The sequence below is a fragment of the Lacerta agilis genome, chromosome 17, assembly GCF_009819535.1.
Source record: "Lacerta agilis isolate rLacAgi1 chromosome 17, rLacAgi1.pri, whole genome shotgun sequence".
NCBI classification, from domain to species: domain Eukaryota; kingdom Metazoa; phylum Chordata; class Lepidosauria; order Squamata; family Lacertidae; genus Lacerta; species Lacerta agilis.
Window position 1 is genome coordinate 4,201,204 of NC_046328.1, and position 25,265 is coordinate 4,226,468.

At 46.4% G+C, this 25,265-nt stretch overlaps 1 protein-coding gene across 1 annotated transcript in view; it reads right to left on the minus strand.

Moving 5' to 3' along the window:
• KDM2B (lysine demethylase 2B) overlaps positions 1–25,265 on the minus strand; it is a 79,534-nt gene that overhangs the window by 26,978 nt on the left and 27,291 nt on the right. The window contains 7 exon segments of the mRNA XM_033174468.1: positions 2,343–2,511; positions 2,513–2,792; positions 4,524–4,526; positions 4,694–4,811; positions 18,303–18,418; positions 19,490–19,643; positions 21,729–21,822. Coding sequence (XP_033030359.1) covers positions 2,343–2,511; positions 2,513–2,792; positions 4,524–4,526; positions 4,694–4,811; positions 18,303–18,418; positions 19,490–19,643; positions 21,729–21,822 — 934 coding nt within the window.

Below are 25,265 nucleotides of genomic sequence, written 5' to 3' on the forward strand. Positions count from 1 at the left end.
TGTGTGATACAGTTCCATAAGAGAACTGTACCACACACATAGGGGAAATTGCTCATTGCGTGATGCCTGCTTCGCTGTTAAAAATCTCCACATACACAAACAGTTAACACATCTAAAGGATGCAGAAAGAATCAAGCTAGGGGTTGTGTTGCAATTCACACCATCCTGTCTCAAACACTGATAGTCTGCAGGAAATGTTAATAAAACTCCTTCCTGGTGCCTCTTTTTCTCTATCCTACCCTTGCAAATCCCTCATCAAAACCCACATTTTCTGTAAAGTCCTTGGGGCAGGGACCTGTCTTCTTTTTGGTGCTCTGTAAAATGCCAGACATACGGATAGCAATATACGGATCCACACTAGTTATTAGTCATTTAGCTAACTGAGGTGAGAGAAGGATACCTACCTCCAATGCTTAAAGCTCATGTGTGCAGGGAGATTCTGCTGGGTGGGAGCATTCGAAGAACCAACCCTGACCCACCTTGTGAGATCTGCAGTGGTACAGTTTCCAACAGTTCAAAACTAAGCAACATTGCCCAGGCCCCTCTCACCTGGATCATGTTCCTCACACTCCTAGGGCCAAGGATGGGAAGCCAAGGCCCTCCAGGTGGGGCTGGACTACAATTCTCAACATCCCTAATGACAGCCCCAACCAGCATCACCTGATGCTGGTTGAGTCCACCACCTCATCTCAAAACTCACCACTTCTTGGAAGCTTCTGGAATGACCTCTCCCAAAACCTAACAAAGCCTCTCGCATATCCTTACCCAAAATGTAAATGAAACTTAATGACTACTGCTGCCCACATTTATTCTTTGTTCCCCTGACTTAACTCGTTTTATCTTGTCTGATCAACTATCAGCAGGGCTATTTTCAGGGGGAACTCGCTGGAACTCACTACCGGCACCTCTCAGGTGGGTGCCATTGCCATTCTAAGGGAACAAGGGAGGCATTCATGTGAGTTCTGGCACCTACCGGTATTTTTCTAGAAAAATAGCACTGCCTATAAGGTAAAGGTAAAGGGACCCCTGACCATTAGGTCCAGTCATGTCAGACTCTGGGGTTACGGTGCTCATCTCACGTTACTGGCCGAGGGAGCCGGCATACAGCTTCCGGGTCATGTGGCCAGCATGACAAAGCCGCTTACCTTCCCGCTGGAGCGGTACCTATTTATCTACTTGCACTTTGACGTGATTTTGAACTGCTAGGTTGGCAGGAGCAGGGACTGAACAACGGGAGCTCACCCTGTCGCGGGGAATTGAACCACCAAACTTCTGATCAGCAAGCCCTAGACACTGTGGTTTAACCCACAGCGCCACCCTATGAGGAATATGAATTACCTTCAGGATACTAACCAGGCAAGAGAAGTATTTGGCAAATTGAAGAAGGGTCAATTCCATCTCTCTCCCTCTCTCTCCACCCCCCCCTTCCTATTTTTCTTAAATTTATATCCCACCTTTCTTCTGTCATGAACCCAAGGCTGCATACATGTGGCTCCCTGGTCATCACTGTGATGTCACTTGGCAATGCAGAAGCAGACAGGCAACAAGCCAGTTCTGCGGGTTCTTAACTTTTGCAGACTAATTTTCAAGGCTGAGATATGCAGTTAAGAGCTCTCCCAGTACCCATAACTTGAACTCATGAAGATATGACCTCAAAAAGCTAAACTTTTAGATACATATAGTATTTTCTGGGCTGTGCACCTGAAAGAGAACCAAGTCACATCCAAAGCAGGTCTACCACCCCTAGCCAGAGGCTTTGAGGATTCCACTCAAGTGGAAAGGAGTCCCATAGTGTGTCATTCAGCTCCTTTAAATGTACTTTACTCCTGGTTTTGGTCTATGTGCAAGGGCAGTTGAAGAAGCCAAAATAATGGCAGCTTCTGAACCCCTACAAATGAAGTGGTTTTTCTGTGAGAACATTAACAGAAGACGTTCCACTCCACTTCACTCTTTCCCAGGTGGCTTCTGTCCACCACAGAGAGGTGGACTAGAAAGAAGAGCAACAGAAAACTGTTGAAGCTATGGCTACACACAAGGAATTGTTGCTTCTGGATGTGAAGATCAGTAGGATAGGCCTTCACTGGGTTCTGAAACAGCCCTTCATTTCTGGCTCCGAGAGACAAGCTATTCATTCTCTACAAAGCTGAGCAGGGGAACTCTGGGATTACCACCACATGACTACACCAAACACACTCTTCTTCCTTGTAGGTTTTCTAAGTAAGGCATGTGAAGTGCACAGAAATCAGGGCCCATTCTCCAAATGGATTCCCAACTACAGGCTGTTTGGCCAGCCTCCTGACATCACAGAGCTTACCATTTTCAGAAGCAAAACATCTACACACCTTCATGTCCTCCAGCAGAGACTGAGGATCCTCGATGCCTTCAGGTATACATTTCTTATTCTCGGGAAGGGATTCAAGTTTTTCAACAAGGGCTTTCAAACCCTTCAGTTCAAACTCTGTTAGGTGAGTCCATTTTGCCGAGACCTCTGTAGCTGGGGAGCCCGTGGGTTTTGGGATAGTCTGCCGGTGTAGATTTTACACTTTCTTCCGACTCATTGGACAAAGTCCTTTTGAGGAAGCGGGAGGCTGTAGATTTTTGCTTCCTCCCAGAAACCTCCTTCCCTTCTGAATGTGTACTGTTGGGAGAAGATGATCCGTCCGCCAAGGCCCTGGGGATTTTTTCCAGACAGTCATCCTTCTCTTCCCGGGTGTGGACATCACACGATTCGTCATCCATGTCTACCCAGGAATCTGATGAGAAGCTATCTAAGCTGCGTTTCCTTGTTGTATCTGAGGAGACAGATGAGAAGAATTTTTAACGCCCTGAAGGTAGGACTCAGTCACAACTGCACAGAATGCTAGCCTTGGCAGCTCAAAGGTGATAGCTAAGGACAGTCCCTAGACTATCACTAGTATGGTTATTTATTTATTACATTTATATACTGTACAATCTTTTATCTTCCAAAGATCTCAAGGTGGTGAACATGGTTCTCCTTCTCCCCATTTCATCCCCACAACCTGTGAGGTAGCTTAGGCTAAGAGATGGTGACTGGCCCAAGGTCACCCAGTGAGCTCCATGATTGAGTGGGGATTCGAATCCTGCTCTCCTAGGTCCTAGACCAACACTCTATTATGCCACACTGGCTCTTGACTAGGCTTGGCTATTTTTCTGTGCACCTGGAGGGTTTTTTTGTTTTTAACTGGAGAGCACTTAAGTCGGCCTTTCACACACACCAGTGATGGTGCATGCAAGGTTGATGGTCACACAACACCACTTGGCTTCCACATATGATTGCTGACTGAAGGAAGAGACCTGCCATCCTGGAGGATGTCACTAGGTGGCAGTGGGCCGACAGTTCCTGAAGAGCAGGAAGCAGTGGAAAACAGGAGTGGATGACCTCATCCATTTACATCTCATCTGGGCACTGATAACTGTTCTCTGCAAATGGTGCATGCACCTTGCAGACCTGGTCTATACTTGCCTCTTCCAGGGACCATAGTTCAGTGGTGAAATATCAGCACTGTCTGAAGAAGATGCTTCAATCTATGCCATCGCCAGTTTAAAAGGATTAAAGGTAAAGGACCCCTGACAGTTAAGTCCAGTTGCGAATGACTCTGGGGTTGCGGTGCTCATCTCGCTTTACTGGCAAAGGGAGGCGACGTTTGTCTGCAGACAGTTTTACCAGGTCATGTGGCCAGCATGACTAAGCCGCTTCTGGCGAAACCAGAGCAGCGCACGGAAACGCCGTTTACCTTCCCGCCGGAGCGGTACCTATTTATCTACTTGCACTTTGACGTGCTTTCGAACTGCTAGGTGGGCAGGAGCAGGGACCGAGCAACGGAAGCTCACCCCGTCACAGGGATTCGAACTGCCGACCTTCCGATCGGCAAGCCCTAGGCTCAGTGGTTTAGAACACAGCGCCACCCACATTCCTTTTTTAAAAGGATTAGTAGCCGGTAATGGTAGAGGTATCTGCCTGTATTACTGGAGAGGTGCTACCAGTCGGCATGGACAACTCTGGGCTAGGTGGACAAATCTGGCAAAGGACAGCTGCCTATGCTCCACAGCTAATTGCAAGCCCACCCCACATGGCCAAGGAGGGCATTCAGCTTTCTCCCACAGACTACCACCGCTCACCCACCCAAAACTGCAGTCTCATTTGATACTGTCTATGAAAAGCTCTACCACGTAATTCTGCAAAGTGTATAAACTCGCTATATGTTATGCAAATTAAGCATGCAAAGTTGAACTATCTACATAATTTATTCCAAGTGCTGAAAAATGTACTTCCTTTGCGCAGAATTTAGGTCTGTGCCCTTGGATGTCACCCTAGCCCTTCTGCTTCCATGTGTCAAAGGCACCCAGTTAACCCCCATTTCTTTGGGAGGATTCAAAACTGGCAGAAACGCAAAAGTATACATATCTGAATGTGTTTTTTGCTTGCTCACAGAAGACCTTGAGAAATATCATTTCCTGGGGGAACATGGTGTGCTGGTTCAAATGCCTGAGGTTCAAGCCACACACTTGCTCCTTTAGGAAATGATAGAATAATTCAATTCAATCTCCACAGTTCTTCACCATTATGATTTTCGACCCGTTTGTGCACAGAAGCAAAAAGCAAGGGTGCTGTTCCATCTCCCGCCTGTTCACTCTGAATATGAACTGCAAAAGAATTCACTCACCAATTAACTTGATTCTTTCAGATACTCTTTGCTGAGGTGGGAGCGCTGGGTCACGCAAAACACGTATCTCTCCAGAACATACCAACACATCTCATAGTAGAAAGGGTAACGGAACTTGGCCTGCACCTGAAAGCAAAAAGGGAAAACATCGGTCAGTCTGGGAGACAGGGAAGTTTGCTGCTCCTCAAGCCTGTATCATCTTATCGAGAGCACAGCTGCCTTTGCAGGAGCGGAGGAGAGGAAGAGAGGGGCGGGAGCTGAGAGAGATGGATGCCTTCTGCATACACAATGAGCAGCCTGGCCTGCCTTCCGAGAGCTTGCGCTTCATTTTGTGGTTCACTAATTTTACACCTTCCTGGGAGGGGAGAGGGGTGAGAGGAAGGGGGATGAAAGGGGAGGGCGGAATCCTCACCATGGATTCTTCCCCACTCTCAACACACACACACACACACACACACACTGTAACTTTAATTTTATATATTACTCTTCCCATTTCTAAGCATAGAAATGGTGATACACATGTTAGTCTCCAGAGGATTCAAGTTGAGAATGTTTATGTTGCTAAATGACCTAGGAGTTACCTCCCGTTTTTGCAACGCCACATGCACACACTGCCAACGGAAGGAGAACAAAAGTACATGCTGGAAGGCGCCTCTTCACACAACACATCATTAATAGACGGCATTTGCCCCAACAGGTTGTGGTGGAGTCCACTGGCTTTGAAAGACGACTAGGCAATTTCACAGAAGAGCGGGAGAGGTCTATTAATTATTATCAGCCACGGCAGCAAGGCAGAACATCCAGCATCAGAGACAGTATACCTCTCAGTGTCAGGCACTGGGGACAAGTAAGTGGGGATGACTGTTATTTATGTGTGGGCTTTTCTGGGGGCGTTTGGCTAGCCATCGTGGGAAACAGGATACCCCTTTGATCTGATGCAGCAAGACTCCAGTTATAGCAAATGCAGGGATGCCGTCAAAAGTGGATCCCTTTGGGAGCCGAGTTTTTTTTCCTTCTGTACCACATAGTACCGCTCATGTTGTGACATCATTCATTCTCCCTCTCTCACACTCACTCACACAGCAGAGAAGGGTGCTGAGAAGAGGTGACTCATTTCAGAGGAAAAAATGAAAGGACCTCAGAATCTGGGGAAGAGTGAACCTTTGGCAGCGGCCCACCCTCTGTGTTCCTAAATATCAGAGGGACTGGTATCTACTTAAAAGACCGAGGGCCCATGACACAAAACTGCCTACCATTTGCAAATGCTTATTCCCCACCCCCACCCCATGGATGTAAATATAGGTCTCAGAGCAAATCACAGTGTTGAGTGGCTGGGCTCTCCCCAGCATTGTACTCTGCAGCAGCCCTAGAAGCAAAGACATTTAACAACAATAATAAAGGGGGGGGGGAGTGCAGGGGTTCCGGTTCTTCTTAGAAAAAGCGCAAGCAAACCTCAAGCACTGAGATTAGAATTTAGAAAAATATATTACTAATTCTATTACTATCATGAAGAAACCATATTGCTGCTTCCTCAGTTGCTATAGTCGCCAGATGCGGTGGTTAAAGGTTTCTACAAACGAACTCGGCGCTAGTGGGGTTGTGGGTTCAAATCCTGGTCCTACACATGGCATGCTGTCACCTCTCAGTCTCTGCTTTCCCACTGGTTAAATGAGAACGGCTCACTGGACTCCGCCCTCACAAGCTTGTTGTTACGGTGAGTGTTCATAAAGCAGGCACTTGAGACTTCTGAGAAGTGAAGATTACCGAGTCGATTGTACAAGCTTCCCACTTTTCAAGAGCTGGTGTCATCCATGGACAGAGCATTAGATTTGGCTCTGGGGGAACCCCCAGTTCAAGACAACTCACTGCTTGGCCTTGAGCTGGTCACTCTATTTTCGGCATTCAATTTCCCAATCCAGCAATTTGTAAATATACTGTATATGATATAATTGCCAGTTTGTGCCTTAATCACTCTTGGTTGCTGGCTGCCAGTGCACCTTCCTCTCTGTGGAGGCACACTCCACAGGAAGTCAGGGGACCGGCTTAGAGCTGCCATGCTTTCGACTTCTTTCCATAGAATTAATGCCATCCAACAGGCCCGTTCCAGTGGTAGACCAATAAATTCCAGTCATAGTGATTGGTAACTTTGCTAATCACAGCAGAGGCGCTTTGTGGTTGCTGTTTTTTGCACAGACACAGTAATGACCACACTTCTCAGGGAGGCATGTGATACAGCAATTCTGCTGATGGTAGGTAGGCCTGCCTTTCATGAAAGGCAAGATGGGAACACGATACATACCACCACCTTGATTTCCACAAGGAGAAAAAGGGTGTAGTATACATAAAGCAGTCTGCAAAATTTCCCTCACAATATCTTTTATTTTCTTCCTATAGAGACGCCTTGGCCCATCACCTGTGGCCAGATGCAAAATATTGGCTTAGAATTATAGAATCGCAGAACTGGAAGAGACCCCAAGGGTCGCCTGGTCCAAGCCCCTGCAATGCAGGAATCTCAGCTAAAGCATCCATGACAGATAACCACCCAACCTCTGCTTAAAAACCTCCAAGGAAGGAGAGCCCACAAGCTCCTGAAGGAGACCATTCCACTGTCTAACACCTCTTACTCTCAGAAAGTTTTTCCTGGTGTTTAGTTGGTATCTCCTTTCTTATATCTTGAAGCCATGTGTTCAAGTCCTACCCTCCAGAGCAGGATCAAACCTTAGTGATGATTATTCATTTCTGGGGTCTACGATGAGTAAAGGTTAGTTGAAAAGAACCCGATGTGGATAGTTTTCCCAGTGCTGCCCTATAAGAATATTACTGGACTCACTACTCTTTCTGCATCACTTATTTCTAACTGCTCTTACTCCTTTTTTCACCTCCCCCTTTCACCTCCCACCCCTTCTTTTTACTGGTGACTTTTCTAAAGGTGGCAGGTGAAGACTTAGCTAGGATACACTAGAGTGCATTGGGCTCATTATTTACAATGTGTTTTATCCCAACCTTTAGCAAAAAAAACACAACTTCCAGAGCAGTGTTACAGATCAATGAAAAACCTCTACAATAGGTGACATAAAGGAAAAGGGAATGGGGATGGAGGAGGATAGGAACAAGCTCCGGCACTAGTTCTTAAACTTACAATGACCAGTTTGGAGTGGAAACAGTGCAGGGAGCTTGGTGGAATTGCTGCTGCTAGATGACAGTTGCAGAAGAGCCAAAGGCAGCTCTGAGCAGCAGGGATGGAATAAACCTGCTTCCCCGCTCTCTCTTTCTGCTCTGCAGCATGCTGGAATATTGGTATCCATTTAGTACCATGGATGTCTATTTCCAGCACGGCCTGCTTTTAAAATGTTTCCATCTAAGCCCTGATGTTTCATCCATAGTTCCATTTAAAGTCACGCCACGTTGTTACACCTGCAATCACCATTCCAGAATGTGGCAGCTAGACTGGTGACTGGGAGTGGCCGTCGGATCCTAAAGGATCTACGCTGGCTCCCAGTACGTTTCCGAACACAGTTCAAAGTGTTGGTGCTGACCTTTAAAGCCCTAATCTGCCTTGGTCCAGTATACTGATGGAGCGTCTCCACCCCCATCGTTCTGCCCAGACACTGAGGTTCCAGCTCCAAGGGCCTTCTGGCAGTTCCCTCACTGCGAGAAGTGAAGTTACAGGGAACCAGGCAGAGGGTCTTGGGCAGTGACTCCTGGCCTGTGGAACACCCTCCCTTCAGATGCCAAGGAGATAAGTAACTATACAACTTTAGAAGACGTCTGAAGGCAGCCCTGTATAGGGAAGTTTTTAATGTTGATTTTTTTTTTAATGTGTTGGAAGCTGCACACCGTGGCTGGGCCAACCTAGACAGATGGGCAGGGTGGTTAATAATAATAATAATAATAATAATAATAATAATAATAATAATAATAATAAGCACTCAGTACAGCTTATACCTGCGTTTTCCCAATGTGGGTACCATGGCAACCCTCATACAGCTCCTTGGGGCATGCCCAGGCCCTTTCCTTTGACCCTCCCATTTTTCATGATTTTTTTTAAGGGTTGCTTTTTTAACCAGTGACTGGAAAGTGGCATGCAGGCATCTAGTGACACCTTGAGCCTGTCCCAGAATGTATTTGGACCCCACATGGGGCCTATGGGGAAGACAAGCTAGAGGCATACGGTGCATAGGATCGGGGCAGGGCTTACCTGGGTCCCCCCCAATATTTTATTCAATTTGGCGCCCCTGGCTACCAAGCTACGCCTTGAGGAGATTGTGCAGGGAGCACATCCATTCCCCAGCAGCCCCTCCCATGGTCTCATACCACCTTAGTGCACATGCTCTTATCAATGGGAAACTTATTTTTATACAGCTGGTACTATTTATAGGTTTGGGCTATAGGAAGCTGCCTTACATCAGATCAGACTATTTGCCCATCTAGGCGGTGCTTGCTCCGGGGGCACAGTCCTATCAGTGATTTCCCCTCACCCAAGAGAGACAGGACATGCAAACTGAGAATTTGCAAAGGCCGCACCTGGTCTTCTTAGTGGAAATGGTAGCGCTGTGATGGCAGTGAGCCCACTGGCGGTTTCGGGACCCAGGCAAATGCCTAACTGCCCAGTGCCTGGAGCCAGCCCAGGACCTAGCCAGTATTGTCCACCTATGCGACTGTAGTGGCTCTTGGGTTTCTCAGGCTTCCCCATCACCTTGGTATCTGAGTCTTTTAACTGGAGATACCACAAAAAACCACCTCTGCACATGCTCCACCACTGAACAAGTTCTGCCCCACTAATAGCGAGGTTCCCAGAATATAGGCCAACTATCCTGGCAATATCCTGCAACTTTCATCAGCCTTCAAGCCTGGTGTTTCAGCTTACTGGAAGTTCTTTCTAGGACAGAAGTAGCCAACAGGGTGCCCTCAATATGCTGTGGGATTACAACTCCCACCTGTCCCAACCAGCGCAGGTGTTGTGCTCCAACCATGTCTCAAGGGCACCACCTTGGCTGCGCTGCCTTGCCTAGGATTTCAGTTACATACCAGATTGCTCATTGCAATAGTCAAACACAAGGGAAACCAGCCATGTTAAAAGAGGATGTTCATAAGAGGAACTCAAATTATTAATGTTTATTTCTTTTCTTTTTCTTTAGAGAGCACTGCAGGAAACAAAATTGGCAAAGAATTTGACTTACAAACAGGAAGCCGCCCGTTCCACCCCTCGGCCTTCCAAAGGTTTTCAGCCAGATGCCTGGGGAATATTAAAGACATCATTTGCTCAACATTTTCGCTGACAGGTTTCTGAGCGTCACCAAATTCAGCCGTTTTACCAATGTAAAAAATAAAATGAAATAAAATTCAAATGCGTAAGACAAGGCAGTCACAAGGCATGCAGTGCTCCCGTGCCATGGACGATCAATTCCGAATCGTCAATTTGAGTTCCTAATGGCCTTGCGATCCTAGGCTCCATCCCACAGCCAATTCCCTCGGTGTCTCTAATTTGATATCTCATTGAAATGTGCCCTGTGCTCTGCAAAACCATCAAAAGCGAGAGACGGCCGGTGCATGTGCTGTGAACAGAAGACGACGCGCCCTGTCAGACAGAAACCAGTTGCAGACATGAACCGTAACAGTGGAGGGAAGCAGCTGCCCCTCCTGCCTTGCTGGAAGTTTCCTCTAGCTGGCCACTGCTAGGATCAGAATCCTGGACTCAGTGAGCTCTCAGCTCTCGTCCAGTAAATCAAGTTGTATTTCTATAAAGCAGCCTTCCCTAACTGGGCGCTCAGGATCACAACCACCACCCTCCCAAGCCACTGGCCACACTGGGCTGACAAGAGGTGGAATCCAACACCCTCTGAGGAAGGCTGCTCCAAAGCAGAGAGCTCTATCAGCAACAATTAACCATGAGGGCAAACTGGAAGCTCCAGTACATCACTGATTAGTTGCTGAAAGCGAAGCAATGGAGGAGGGATGTTGCCATCATGCCCTGGATGAATCAGCACCTTGCAGGCTGATGTGGGAAGCAGCATCCTGGAACAGAAAGCGCTTGGGCCGGAGGCAGAAAAGGCTCTCCTTAAGAACACCCCAGAAACATCTGTGTGGCTTTTTGTGAGCAGTTAGTTAAAACTGTTTTATTTGCCGATCATTTGATGAACGATGCAGGGATCTGAGGCTTGAGGGGGAGGGAGGCGAGCTGCTGTTCTTACAGTGCAATTTTGGAACATTTTTCTAGCAGTGCTTTTGGGTTTTAATGCATTTTAGGGCTTGCTGGTCCCAGGATATGATTGGAAGGAAGATGATACAGCGACCTTGCCGAACCTGAGTATGTAAAAGCCCTCCTCCCAGGGATGGTACTTTTAAGTTTCAAAATGACAAAAAGGCGGGATTGTAAATATAAATAAATAAATATAATAAGCCCACAACTTGCACACATGTAACTTGTGTGCATTCAGCTTCATGCACTTGGCAAAACATATTTAACAAATTAAAAGAGGGCAGGCAAAAAGTGGTGGGCGTCTGGAAAAACACTTTGGGAATCCCACCCCGCCATTGCACCCAATGCAGTTTCAGCTTTAGGCAATATCCCGGAGCGTAACCCCCACGTAAATTGCAGGTTGCTGCACTGCAATTGCTTTTCAATACTGTGAGCCGCCTTGCAAGCTCTACAGCACAGAGACAGGCCATTACTTAGGAAATGTGGTAAACTGCAGAACCAAAGCGGTACATTTAATATTCCAATATATCATCTACCAAAGGGAAAAAGCATATCGTAGAAGGGGCTTGGAGGCAATGATTTAATTGATTCTTTCCAGCGGAAAGTTCTGTGATCAATAATTTACAACCCGCCAAAGGTTTTTTCAAATTATTTCTGAACATTATGGGAGGAAATGTATCCACACTGGGGAAGGATAGCTTCCAGAGTTCAAAGTGAAATGTTAAAAGATATTTCAGGGGCTTTTACAAAAAAAATCTATTTACACACTTACACACACACACACACACACACACACACCACAAGTGCTGCATTTTTTAGCTGACACCTCTGGCTACTGCTTGATACAGATCAGTTCTCATAGGAATGCATCCTTAACCTTTAAAAAAAACAGCCACTCACTCAATTGGTCAGCTGAGAGTAAAACTCATAAACGTCATTAAATTTCTCTTTCTCTTTTTTTAGGCTAGACTGACATAATTACTGGTATGTGGTTAAGTGAGACCAGCAGGATCTGGCCTCTATCACATATGCTTTGGTCAAATCCAGATTAAATTACTGCAACATCCCCTGAATAGCGTTTGGAAGTGTCTGCTGCTGCAAAATGGCCCCTATCAATACCGTGCTGAGCACAATGTCACTAGGGGCCTGCTTTCTGGAGCACATGATGCCAGCCTTCTTTGATCTGCACCCGAGACCCATTTGTTACTGAACAGAATTTGAAGGGCTGACAATTCAAAATGTGCTACATCAGTGGTGAGCAGCCTGCAGCCCTCGGCCTTATTCCAAAAGCCTAACAGAAGGATCAGTTCAGACCTCTAGCAAACAACAACAGCAACAACAACTTTTCATACTTATGAAGCACTTCAAATTGTTTTATTCCTGTTGTAAACCACCCTGGAAATGAAAATATAATAAATAACTATCCCTGTATGAAGGAACGCGGGTGACGCTGTGGTCTAAACCACTGAGCCTAGGGCTTGCCGATCGGAAGGTTGGCGGTTCAAATCCCCATGACGGGGTGCGCTCCCATTGCTCGGTCCCTGCTCCTGCCCACCTAGCAGTTCGAAAGCATGTCAAAGTGCAAGCAGATAAATAGGTACTGCTCCGGTGGGAAGGTAAACGGCGCTGCTCTGGTTTCGCCAGAAGCGGCTTAGTCATGCTGGCCACATGACCCGGAAAAAACTGTCTGCGGACAAATGCCAGCTCCCTTGGCCAGTAAAGCAAGATGAGCGCTGCAACCCCAGAGTCGTTCGCGACTGGACTTAACTGTCAGGGGACCTTTACCTTTATCCCTGTATGAGCCCCATATTTTCCAGGTGGGGAGGGCAAGGCCAAGAGACAGTGTGTAGCCTCAGGCAACTGAGCAAGCTCATGGCACGGGACTCATGCTCTTAACCATTACGCTCTGCCCGCCCCAGCTCTCAGTCTGTCTCTTCCAAACTCTTCCCAACCCTCAAGATGTGAGAAATTAATCGAGATTCTAGGTCCTAGACTAACATCATCACGTATGATCAGGCTATAAATCAGCATTAAGGTCTCGCAATGTGTTGAGACAATACCAGGCTGCTCCCACCATTAAAAGAAAGAGAAAATTGGGGTGGGGGCTCTGAACACCAACAATCAAAGTACAGCACAGGCTCAAGCACATCTTTGCCATTTAAAAAGAAGGTGGAGCAAAGCCACACTTGCATCACACTCTCTCTTTGTGCTGGCAAGAATTGCTTTGTGAATAGCACCAGGAAATCTCCTTCCGCTGCTGGACACACACACACACACACACACACACGGACACACACACACACACAGAGAGAGAGAGAGAGAGAGAGAGAGAAGTTAAGTGCTTGAAAGAAAGCCATGTGCCTAAATGGAGTCCATCAAGGAAGTTCAGCTGAAGAGCCAGAGACTCTGTTGCAATATTCTGAACGAAGAAAGCGTTACAGGATATGATCTGCACAGGAAGAACCAAGAGGGCTAATCACAACTGCTTGCACATGAGCCCCATCCAATCTGAGTGGGGCTTCCTTCCAAGTAGATAAGCTACTTGGTACTCTGTGCTAAAATGATGTTGTTGTTGTTTTTAATTCTGCACTAACTGTACTGCTGAAGACATTTTTTATTATTCTGTAACTAGATATTATTCTTGAAAATAAATTAAAAAACATACCTCCAAAAAATCTGCACACAGGTACAATCCAAATTCTGCACGGCACTTGCAAGTAAGCAAAACTGAGTACTGTATATTGGTGCGATTTCTCTTATCAGTATAATTTATTCTAGTTTTACCAGTCACCGATGGTGGAAAGAGCTACAGTTAAATAAAACCCTGAGGCCCCTCAACCACTAGAGATCTGATCCAGTCACCTGCCTGGTTTCCAAGATCTCAGCAGGCACTGCCCATACACTGCTAAGTATATAGTCTCATCTTGTATTGTTATGCTGTGATCTTTGAGCAAAGGAGGGGGGAAAGTGGGGTTGCTTTTTAAAATATTTTGTATATTAAAAATGACAGCCAAGATTCCCAGGAAGCTGATACCACATTTTTGCTGCTGCACTTCCTCACACACAGGACAGCTTATAAGTAGCTTACTGGTAATCTGTTTTAACACCCAGAACCTTTCCCTCTTCATAAAAGGTTTTCACTTGCTGCCACCATTTTATTCTATTTTTGTCTTTATTCTATTTTTTGTCTTTCAGACAAAAAAAAAGGAAGAAAGAAGCATTTCCTTGTCTTTTCCGTTTTTAACATCCACACCTCACCACAGCAATACTGATCAATCCTTAGAACAGAAAGTTTACAGGCAAGCGAGCCAACGAGTCACCTTACAGGGTTTTTACTACTATGTCAAGAAAATTCAACTCCATGCTAACCAGCAGTCAACTTGCTATGCAGAGGCATTTTGGGGCTCCAGCAAGTGAGACCAGGGGTCTTCAGCATGGGGTGGGGGGCAGGTTGTGAAAAACACAGCCACAACTGGCATTCAGCTACAGCCTAGAGACAGGACTTGGTGGTAGGAGTGGGCAATATATTGTTATTTTGTCTCTTATTGATATGAACTCCAGACCGCAATGAAGGTTTCATATTTTTTCACCCTGTAATATATAGAAAATGCACTGCCCAGCTGGCCTTGTACACCCAGCAGGCAGAAAGCAGCACTTTACTGCAAAGTAAAGCCTTTTCTACAAAGTAAATTGCCATTTCCTGCCTGAAAGGCATAAGCCCCTGCACCTCTCAGCTGGTGTTGCAGAGTAAAGGGCTTTAAAAAGGTAAAGGGACCCCTCCCTGACCGTTAGGTCCGGCCGTGAACGACTCTGGGGTTGCGGCGCTCATCTCGCTTTACAGGCCGAAGGAGCCGGCGTACAGCTTCCGAGTCATGTGGCCAGCATGACTAAGCCGCTTTCTGGCGAACCAGAGCAGTGCATGGAAACGCTGTTTACCTTCCTGCCAGAGTAGTACCTATTTATCTACTTGCACTTCGTGCTTTCGAACTGCTAGGTGGGCAGGAGCTGGGACTGAGCAACGGGAGCTCACCCCAACACGGGGATTCGAACCGCCAACCTTCTGATCAGCAAGTCCTAGGCTCGGTGGTTTAACCCCCAGTGCCACCTGCATCCCTTACTGTCAGGAAACCGCCCTCGCCGCAGCGGGAAGCGATCCCGGGGCGGTTGCAGTACAGGGAGCCCCCGTCTCCGTTGAGCAGTTCGTCATCCTCCTCGAATGGAGGAAGCGACCGCTCTTCCAGTGGGGAGGGGGAGATGGAGACAGGAAGTCGGAGCAGGGGCTGTGGCAGGGATGGAGAGCTTCTGCACCAAGCTGGAAGAGGAAGGACGTAGAGGGGGAAGGCGGGGGTTTAGGATCCCGCGCCTCTTATGTTGGGCAAAGAACCGGAAACAGACATTCCCGGACTCTGCAGAGGGATGAGCTGGACATCTTTATTTTAGCTCCACTGTAAATAGCTGCACAATAAAGAACTTAGTTTTTAGAAGTTCTGCGTCAGCCTGATTCCTCATGAGCAACCACTGAAAAGCCTTACACTTACTTTGCAGTAAAAGCTGCTTTCTGCCTACACAATCTGCAAGGCCGTGGCTTTGCTCTTGCTTTCGTTATGCATGTTTAAGGCACACACGACCCAGCACATATCAAAGATCTCTAGGCTGTAGCTGAAGGCCAATTGGAGAGCCAGTGAACTAGGTCACCATGGTGCTCTTGTGGCTGTGCTTTTCACAATCTGCCCCCACCCCACCCCATGCTGAAGACCCCTGATCTCACTTGCAGGAGCCCCAAAATGCAAAACAAGTGATTCAGTGGCTCAGTGAGAAGTCCCCAGCATCTACACACAGTGACTGTGGCTCCATTTGAGAAAACACTGCCTAGGCCAGGGGTGGGCAGAAGCCAGACTGCAGCCCCCCAAAGTGGACCATCAGATGCCTGCTGGTTGTTGGGGAAACTGGATAGAGTACAGTATTTAAAGGTGCTTCCAGGTTTTCAGTGTTTCGCAGGAGATATTCAACTGAAGACCAGAACTTTTGGTCTGCACATTTAAAGGGGACTAAAGTGCTCTGTTGCCCTAGCACAGCAGATCAACTTAAAAAAACTGGGACATTTGGCTCTGTGGAAAGTCACAGGGAGATGCATTAAAAAGTGTGGGGTGAACAAATGATTAACAGGCATATATGTTAATGCCCTGCAAACAAGTAAGATGAATGTTAAATAAAGACAGAGAAGTCTAACCACCACATAAGCTTTGTGCAAGCAAACCGGAATGAATGCTGAAAAATAGGATGCCTGGAGGAGCCTGCAGTCTGATTCAGAACGGTGCTGGACGCTTTCTTAAGCAACAGTGCATAATTAGGATCATTTGTGAAGATTAGCTGTGCCATTAATACTAGGAGAGCCTAAGGATGCACTCTTGCTTTATAAATTTAAATACACATCAAGAGACAACAAGAATTGTAGTTTAACAAAACGAAAAGGTAGATTGTGCAGAACTAGGCTGCCCATCACAGTCTAGGCTGCAGCCCCAGGACACCCTTACACCACACAATGTAGACCTTCAAACTGGTTGGGCAGGGTACATCAGTAAGCATGGCCCCATTCATTCTGTGTTCACCCTCGTAACACCCTTTTCATGTTACGTAGGTCTCTATTGTTCCAAGTTGTACATACTAGAAACTGAGGCAGAGAGAGAGAGAGAGTGGCTTGACCAAGGCCATGCAATGAATCCATGGCCGAGGGGAGACAGGGCTTTTCAGATTCAGATTAGATTAATTTATCTTTTGGGGAAAAAACACTAGTTACCCTCCTTTCATGTTTCAAGATTCTCAAGACAAGTGTGAACGAAAGAAACATACTTTTTTTAAAAAAGGAAGAACCAAAACAACGGAATATGGGGTTCTATGGGTTTTCCCAGCAGTCTGTGACAATGTGCCATACAAGTAAATTCGGGAGAGATGCAGAGCACCCTACACACCTGTCCACTACCTGCATGTGATGCATACACTTCAACAGCCCCAAGCATTTGCCCCACCTGTCCTCTGAAGCACAGCAAACTTCTCTGAATTGTGTTGTGTAGAAATTAGCAGCAAAGTCCTAACAATATAACATGGCACCTCTGGAAAATGAGGCAGAAGGGTCACCTCCTGTGTTCCAGTGGATAGATCCTTCTCTCAAATACCTCCTAAAAAGGTGGAGCAGGACAGCGTCACCTTCCATGTTTCAACTGGCATGAAAGGCCCACTAGATGCCGCAGCTGGGGAAAGCAGAGGGCACCACACACACACAGTGGAGAGCAAGCCCTTAAGGGACACTTGGAGAGGGGTGGGATTTCCAAAACTCCTACGGAGGACCCAGATGGCTAACATCTGACACGGCAACGCGATTGGCCAATGTTCACAAAATAAAGTGCCAGGGAGCCAATCAGGAACAACTGACAGAATTCCATGACAGACTAGAATTCCACAAAGCCAAGTGTTGAGGAACCATCAAAACCAAGGGGTGGAGTGTGGCCCTGTGCCAGCTGGCAGGCAGAATCTACAACATCAACCCCCTCCCCTGGCAAACAAAATTTAGCAAAAATGATGTCCTGGGGCAACAGTCCTGCAAGGGAGGCCTGGTGGGGATATGCCATAAATGTCAGGGATAAGCTATGAGGATGCGCCACGGGCAATGAGGACTCCAAGCCAGAAGTAATAGGAATAGGCTAGGTAGAGTACATTGCAGGGCAAGGAATTATGGGCTTCTGCTCTGGGTAGCACAGGTCCAAGAGGAGCTGAAGGTAGACTGGTGTCATCTAGCGGGGCTTACGGGTCCACTTGGAGGAAGAAGGGCAGCCACTGGTTCTCAAACCTGCAGGGCCTGTGGAGAGTGGAAGCACTGTTGCCAAAGAACCACCCATATTCAGTTGAGCAAGGGAAGGAACCAAAAACAGTGTCTTGTTTCTGCAGCTGCTGGGGTGCTACTGAAGGCTCACCTCACTAACTCACACAAAGTCACTCCTTAGCTCCCCAGAACGTTGCCACCAACATGTCATGTCAATGAAGGTTCAAAAGTGCTCATCAAGCTGCTCATGGCCTGCAACTCCTGGAGTTTGGCCAGAATCCCTCCTTTGCCTGAGGATGGCAAAAAACCAGGGCTCAAAAGATGGTATTTAACATCAGTTGGGAAGCACCAGGTGGACCCAAGTCTGCTCCTGGTCTCCAGCCTGCTCCAATGCAGCCTGCTGTTCTGTCCTGGACCTCAACTTTGCTTCTTTGCTACCCTGCCCCAAAGATTTGGGAGTTGTTTCTCCACCCAAGTGACCACAGACCTATAGGCAAGTTACCTGTCTTTTTCCAAGCATCTTGGAACCTTCCGTGTCTTGCCTTTCAAAAAGAACTGTTATTGCATGAGTGAACAGTCAGATATATTTGAGCATCCTTACCCTCGTTCTATCCTCGATCTCATAGATGTGAAGCTGCATGGGAACGTTAAAACTATGCAGGATGTTTCCACCAAACACCAAGGAATCTACTGGAGTATAGACAGCATGTATCCACCCTAGAAAGGTGGGGAGAAAATGAAAGACATCGGGAAAAGAACACACCCCCTGGGGAAAAAACATCTGAGAGTGGCGAAGTAAAAAACACTGAAAGGTGAATGGGGGGAAGGATTTAAGGGGAGAGCGCAAAATGGGGATTTTGCATGATAAACATATCAGCATGCAGATTCTTTCCTACAGCTGCATACAACACACAAGAGCACACCAGGATCTTCATGTGCTCAGTCAGAGACTAGACAGCTGTTGCTTGGTGAGCCCTCCACCCCCTAGGTAAGTATAATAAATGCTGTCTTAAGTAGTGTATAGTTTCAGTGACCACAGAATGTGCTAAAATTCCCCCAGTCATGGTGTTTTGTCCCAGAAGCGTTTTCACTATAAAAACTGAAGGGCCTGTAATATTGTTGTCCATATCCGCAAGACTTGAACAAAGAACCTCAAAGCTGGAGGCTGTGACTTCGCCTAGTAGGCTACCTAGGAACAGGTGTGTACAGGACCCAGGACCCAAAACCCCCAGACTTCAAGCACATGACAGAAGCGGAGTGTGCAACATCAGCACCTCCATTTAGCAGGCAGCATGAAGCCTTGGAGTTAGCCAGACCTGGGATGCCTATCAGAAGTCTGGCCTTCTGGCCTTACTATGTGAACAGAGCACTACTACCTGCCGGCTTTAGCTCAAAGACCAGTTCAACACCTTCCCTCCCCAAACTGAGCAGCCAGAGGCCTCAGGAACACTGGATTAGAGGCTCACAGGTCTGGAGGATGCATGTAGCACAGTCGGGAGTCTGAAACAAACCACACTATTTCAGACCGCAAGGGAGCCACACATTGTTTTTCAATACTTCACTGCTTCTAAGAACTCCCTGGAAACAGAAAAAAACAGTCCTGCATGCAAGGGGCCAGGCAAGCAGCTTTCTCCCACGCTTGCTACTTTTCTACTTGCAGAAAGTAACAACCTGCTGTAGATCCAGCAATGGTTCAGGTCTGGATCAAGAGATGGCCTTCCATGAATATGTTCTAGTCCCAAAAACATGCAAGGAGAAGGACATGGCTTTCAAAAACAGTTGCATTACCTGAAGGAATGAAGAAGGTGTGCCCTTGTTTCAGTTCAATTCTTTGGCATAGCTCCACCCTGTCCCCCAGAAAGATATCACTTTGCTTCCCTGAGAGAACCCATTCCTCATAGAGTTCTAGGTTCTGCAAAGTTGGAGGGATCAGCCAGAAGATCTAGAAATAAAAATGAAATCTAGAAGCAGGGGAATCTCTTCTCATACCCCAATAAACATTTTCTCAAGGTTTCTCAACATTATCCAATGAGGTACAGAATAAACGTTTTTCACACTTGAATGTTTCCTGCTTAAAGGTTTCCCCCAAAAAGAGCCTTGCAAAAGGGCTGTGCCTTGATCAGAAGGACTTCCCGAAATCTCTCTTGGAAGTTTTTTTCGGCTTTCCCTTATGGTAATTCTTGGCTAGTTGTATCATAATCCCAGAGTCCTGCCATGACCAGACAGTGTGCCTGCGTCTTGCTGTTGTTGAATGCAATACAACTTTTAGTTTCACTGCTGTATCACTGATATTTTCCCCAATGTATTTTACTGATAAAAAGGGACGCGGGTGGCACTGTGGTCTAAACAATTGAGCCTAGGGCTTGCCGATCAGAAGGTCGGCGGTTCGAATCCCCGCGACGGGGTGAGCTCCCGTTGCTCAGTCCCTGCTCCTGCCCACCTAGCAGTTCGAAAGCACGTCAAAGTGCAAGTAGATAAATAGGTACCACTCTGGCTGGAAGGTAAACAGTGTTTCCGTGCGCTGCTCTGGTTCGCCAGAAACGGCTTAGTCATGCTGGCCACATGACCCGGAAGCTGTCTGCGGACAAACGGCGGCTCCCTCGGCCTATAGAGCGAGATGAGCGCCGCAACCCCAGAGTCGTCCACGACTGGACCTTATGGTCAAGGGAACCTTTACCTTTTTATTTTACTGATTGTAAACTACTTTGCGAGATAAGCAACTGGAAAAGCAGTACAGAAGTCTTTAAAAACAAAACAAAACAAAAATTGGTCTCATGCCAATATTTAGCCCTAGATGGAGTTTACCATCTGATTTGGGCGGCATTTTGTCTTGGCATGCCAGTGGCTCTACCAGCTTCACAATATTCACACCTTTCATGCCTGCTCTAGCCAATAGGTACACCTGTTTCATGCTGCATACTTGAACCTGTTCTATTGTGTAGCTAGGTAGCTCCTTCACCACTGTGGCCCTTTTTGTTTTATTGGCATCCATATGTCTCAAGAGACAGGGGGGGAACTGAGGTTTAAGGTCACCCAGTGTGTTCCATATCTACTAGGGGCTTGTGTTGTCCAGTTAATGGTGGAACACAAAAAAAATTGTATGTTCAATGGAGCCTGATATGGCTAAATAAGTCTAAACCAGCCTTGCAGAGCTCCTGCTGCCAAATCTGCACCCAAGTAATGTACAAATTTTAGGCAAGCAATTCCCAAGAATTGAAATAAAGTTGAGTGCAGCAAGCCAACCGCAGTTCTGCTCTGCGGAAGAGATGCTCAACTTCTTCAGTTTCTGACTGAGCAGGATGGAGGGCCAGAGCACACTTAAACTGCAGCCCAGAAGGCATTACAACCCCAACAGTGGTAAGAAATGGGGCAGAAAAACTGAGTAGCACTCAGCCTCTGAGACCTTATGATTTGATCTCAAGAATGGGACCTGCGATTCTAGTTGCAGAACAACCAGCATATATAAACATTTAGTTGAATCCTAATACATTTGTGTAAAAGACAAATTATGTGTGTGTGTGAGAGAGAGAAAATAAATCACCTGTCCTGAGAGTTGAGAACAGAGAGGGATCCTATTGGAACTAGGTTAACAGAATATATATTTCTCAGTTTCTGAAGCCGAGTACATTCTCTTTCACCAGATATTTCAGAAATGGTGATAGTTGGTTATCATTTGTTGTTATTTTCCTTTAATAATGAGTTGTTGGTGTAAAATTATTTATTTTAATGTCATGAGCTGTTTTTCTATAGGTCCCCATAGCCACCCAGGAGAAATTAAGAAGCCGGGAACAAGTGTAATAAATAAACAAATAAGCACATTACAATGCTCCATTTTTGTTTCACAAACCACAGCAAGATGTTCTTCCTATCTTAGCATTTTCCACTGACCAAAATCTACTGAAGATTTTGAGCATAAGCAATTACAAGGATCAGATAAAGAGCATAAAAACAGAGGCTACTGGGCTGCAAATAAGGGCTCTCCCCCCCCTTCCCCTTCCCCTCCTCCAAAGGTGTCACATCCACTTACCTTCCCTCCACGGAATACATGATACCAAACTGAAGTGCCCCCAAAATCAATGTGAAAATCTGTGAAGCATCCTTTCACACTCATCAGACAGTACCTGCAAAGCACATAAACAATTTAAAAAATCCAACCAACCATGGGAAACAAAAGCAATTTCCCACCAATCATTAATGTTTAGTAGTAACTGCATATACGTTGAGGGTCTCGCAAGAACACATTCCATTAATCCTCTGAATGGGTTTAAAAACAACTGGATTCTGGAAGAAAAACCCGTCTAGGCAGTTCTGGGTTTCTTAGGGGAATATCTGCATGGGTGGGTGGGGGGAACACAGCTCCCCCCCCCCCAAAGCGGAGAAATGAAACTGGTTATCTACGTGCACAGCCCGTGGCTCTGTGTTCCAATGTGATTCTTCGCTCTGGATGGGCAGGAAGAGCTTCTCTTCCAGCTTTTTTCCAAACGGGGTTCAATAACAAAGTTTGAAACAGTTCTGCTCGAACCTAAACCAAGGTGGATGCTTACTCACGACCAGCGTTGCTTTCGCAAGGGATGGCAAAGACAAGAGTGTCACTAGAAAAATGAGCTGTGCTCAGCTGCTCCTGTTTTTTGTTATCTTCTAAGATTCTGGTCGTGAGAGAACGTGAGAAAGGATCCACAGATGGAATTTGCAAAGTACTAAATCCATTCGTTCCCCAAGTCGCCTTTGTAAGAGTTTGGGAGCAGTTTTACAGCAGGGCGGCTGCAGAGGCACAGAGCGTCCGCCCCCCCCCCCCAGCTCCACTTGATCCTCCAGCCCCCATCCATATCTAATGGCTGAATTACTGCCTCCATTCTTAGGTTTACAACAGGCACCTTCGCAAAGGCAGGAAACGCACGGCACTTAACCCACTAACCTCTTTGCCTTGTTCCGGTTGCTGGTTCAGGGTTTGTATCCCAGCCTCGTTCTTTTTACATACAGTTATTTCCCCAACCTACTGCACCAGAGTGAGGATGCAGTGCCAAAAAGCGAACCCCCTCTCCAGTCCCCCTCATTCCCCCCCCAAAGCCTCCAACAAGCAGTGCTTTCCTCCCCCTTTCATCACATTTCAGGTACAAGATCTCGACTGTATGCAAGCAGCATGCAAAAGTCCCTCTAGACGGTAGGCTGGAAAGAGGCTTACCATGTGCCTCACGAAGGCTGGCAAATCAGAAAGTCTTGGGATATAGAAGAACCTGCTGCCTAGCAACCCCATCCAGTGCCGGGAGTTGACACGCAATGCTGTCATGAAGACAGTAAATTTGCAGAATTCGGGAAAAGGGAGGGGGACACATACCAACCCTCCTTGCACCCCTGCCTTGCAATTAAAATGCTTTCCTTGTACAATTACAAGCCTCATTTGTTTCCCCACTCCAGAATTTCAACTGCACTTTGAAGGCAAGACCGAGATTAATTTTCCTTCTTCATCCAGGGGATATTTTAGATGCTTAAATCTTTCCTCCTTGGTGGGGAGAAAGAGGGGGAATAAATATTACAGAATCCCACAGAAGCCGTTAAGACTCTCAGGCGACAATCCAACACAGAACTGGACATGCTGAAGCTCGAAATCGGCAGGCTGAAGCAGGCGTAACTAGGTTGGATTGTGACCTCCACATACCACTTTTTCAAAATATGAGTCCTTTATTCCTCCACATTTTCTAGATAAACTGTTCTTCTCTATCCCCACTTTATTATTTTACATGCCCAGCTGAAATGAAAACCACATTATTCTTTCTTTTGATGTAAATCTACAAGAAAAAGAATGTGTAAACTAACTTTTAACAAAATCAATCACAAGGGACGACTCTTACAGTTTCCAAATTATTTAAAAGTTACAAACAAGCAACAACCCCAAATTCAAAGCTGTATTATTTTCAATCATCTTAAGGACAAAATTGAAAGTGATAAATGAATAAGCAACCCACGTACAATTTGTTAACGTAGCCTACAGTTCCAACAGCCAAACCTTTTTTAGTGTTGTGGCCTGGTGTGTTCGCCAGAAAAGTCCTAGTTCAAATCTTCCATGAACCCTCCAGAGCTGCGATTCTGTATAAACTTATCAGGGAGTAAGTCCCACTGAACATGCTGCATGGAGCTTGATTCTGAATCGACACCAATAGGATTGCACTAGAAATCCCATCCCCAAATGCGCCATGAGAATATTAATCCAAGCCTACCTTACAAGGCTATTCTGAGGATTGAGAATGTGAAGCACTGTGAGCACTCAGAAACTAGTTCTCTAAACTCAGACAGGCAGAGAGATCTTTCGAAACTGCACTTGCCACTAGATAGCCTTTAACTTAAATGGCCAGAAACTGAATCTGGGGTCTTCCATGTGAAAAGCATGTGCTATACCATTAATCAACAGACCTTTCGGTTTGTTAGCCTGTTTGTGTGGACCGCAACTCGACCATTTCAGTCTGAATGGGATCCCCACAACATTTGAAACTGAAGAAGCGCCAACAGAAGGAGATACCCAGATTTCCTTGTTTTGCAACAAGGGAATTTCTGCAGTGTTCCCCTAGCCTCATCCCAAAGTTGAACATCCAGTCTCAAGAATGGCAAATTTCCCCTCAAACAGATGGATTAATAAAATATATTTAAAGGGCCTTCAGAAGCCCTTCGTTCTCCCTCAGCAACAGAGAGCAAATAAACTACTCTGTCCTGAAATATCCATTATTAATCTGACGCTCCTCAGTTCGCTATCAGCGGCTGATGAAAGGGTTAGGGATCTGAAAAAGCTCTCATCCGCCATGCAGTCTCTGGCGAAATGCCTTTGCGTTGACCTCTACCGCTTCCTCCCAACAGAACGCTGCAGTCACATGCTCCACTCAGAGCAGCTTCTGCTGCGGAGGCTAATCTGACATCCCACTCCAGCCTTGGCAGGCAGGTTTCTCGTCACAAAACGGACTTGCCTTTGCTCTGCGAGAAGGAGGCTCAACTTCTCAAAGGGGCTTTTCTCTGCCGCATGAAACTGCTTGAGAGTCCATTTTGGAAAAGAAGGAAACTTCCTCAGTTCCACCCACATCTAGGTGAAGCTCTCCCATTGCCTGCAACAGGCTGAGAGCATTGTGTTTAAAATAATGCAAACTGCAAACTCTTGCTCCCCCCCCCCAAAATGCTGTTTTTTTTAACCTTTTGCAGCCCCAGTAAAAATGCAACATTTAAATTCCACTGCCCATCCCTTGATAATTTCATTAAATTTCAACAGTCGTGTTGCATCTTCTGATGCCATGTATTTTCTGGTGCCTCATTTTCTCCCTAGAAAGTTCAGTTTGTGACTTTGCCGTGGACTAGAAAGATGCTCAGCCACTGACCTGTTCCATTTTGTAATTTCTTTTTTGTTGGGTCAATAAAAATTTGGAAGGTGGTGAACAGTAAGATGGAGGGGGGTTACTGGGGAATTTTCGGGGCTGCTGCTTAGCTGATGCTGAACTGGAGAGGATTCAGGCAGCATTTGTGTCAACCGCTTTAATTGCACCCAAATTAGAAACAATTGCTGTGTCACTTTGCATACACTCCATTA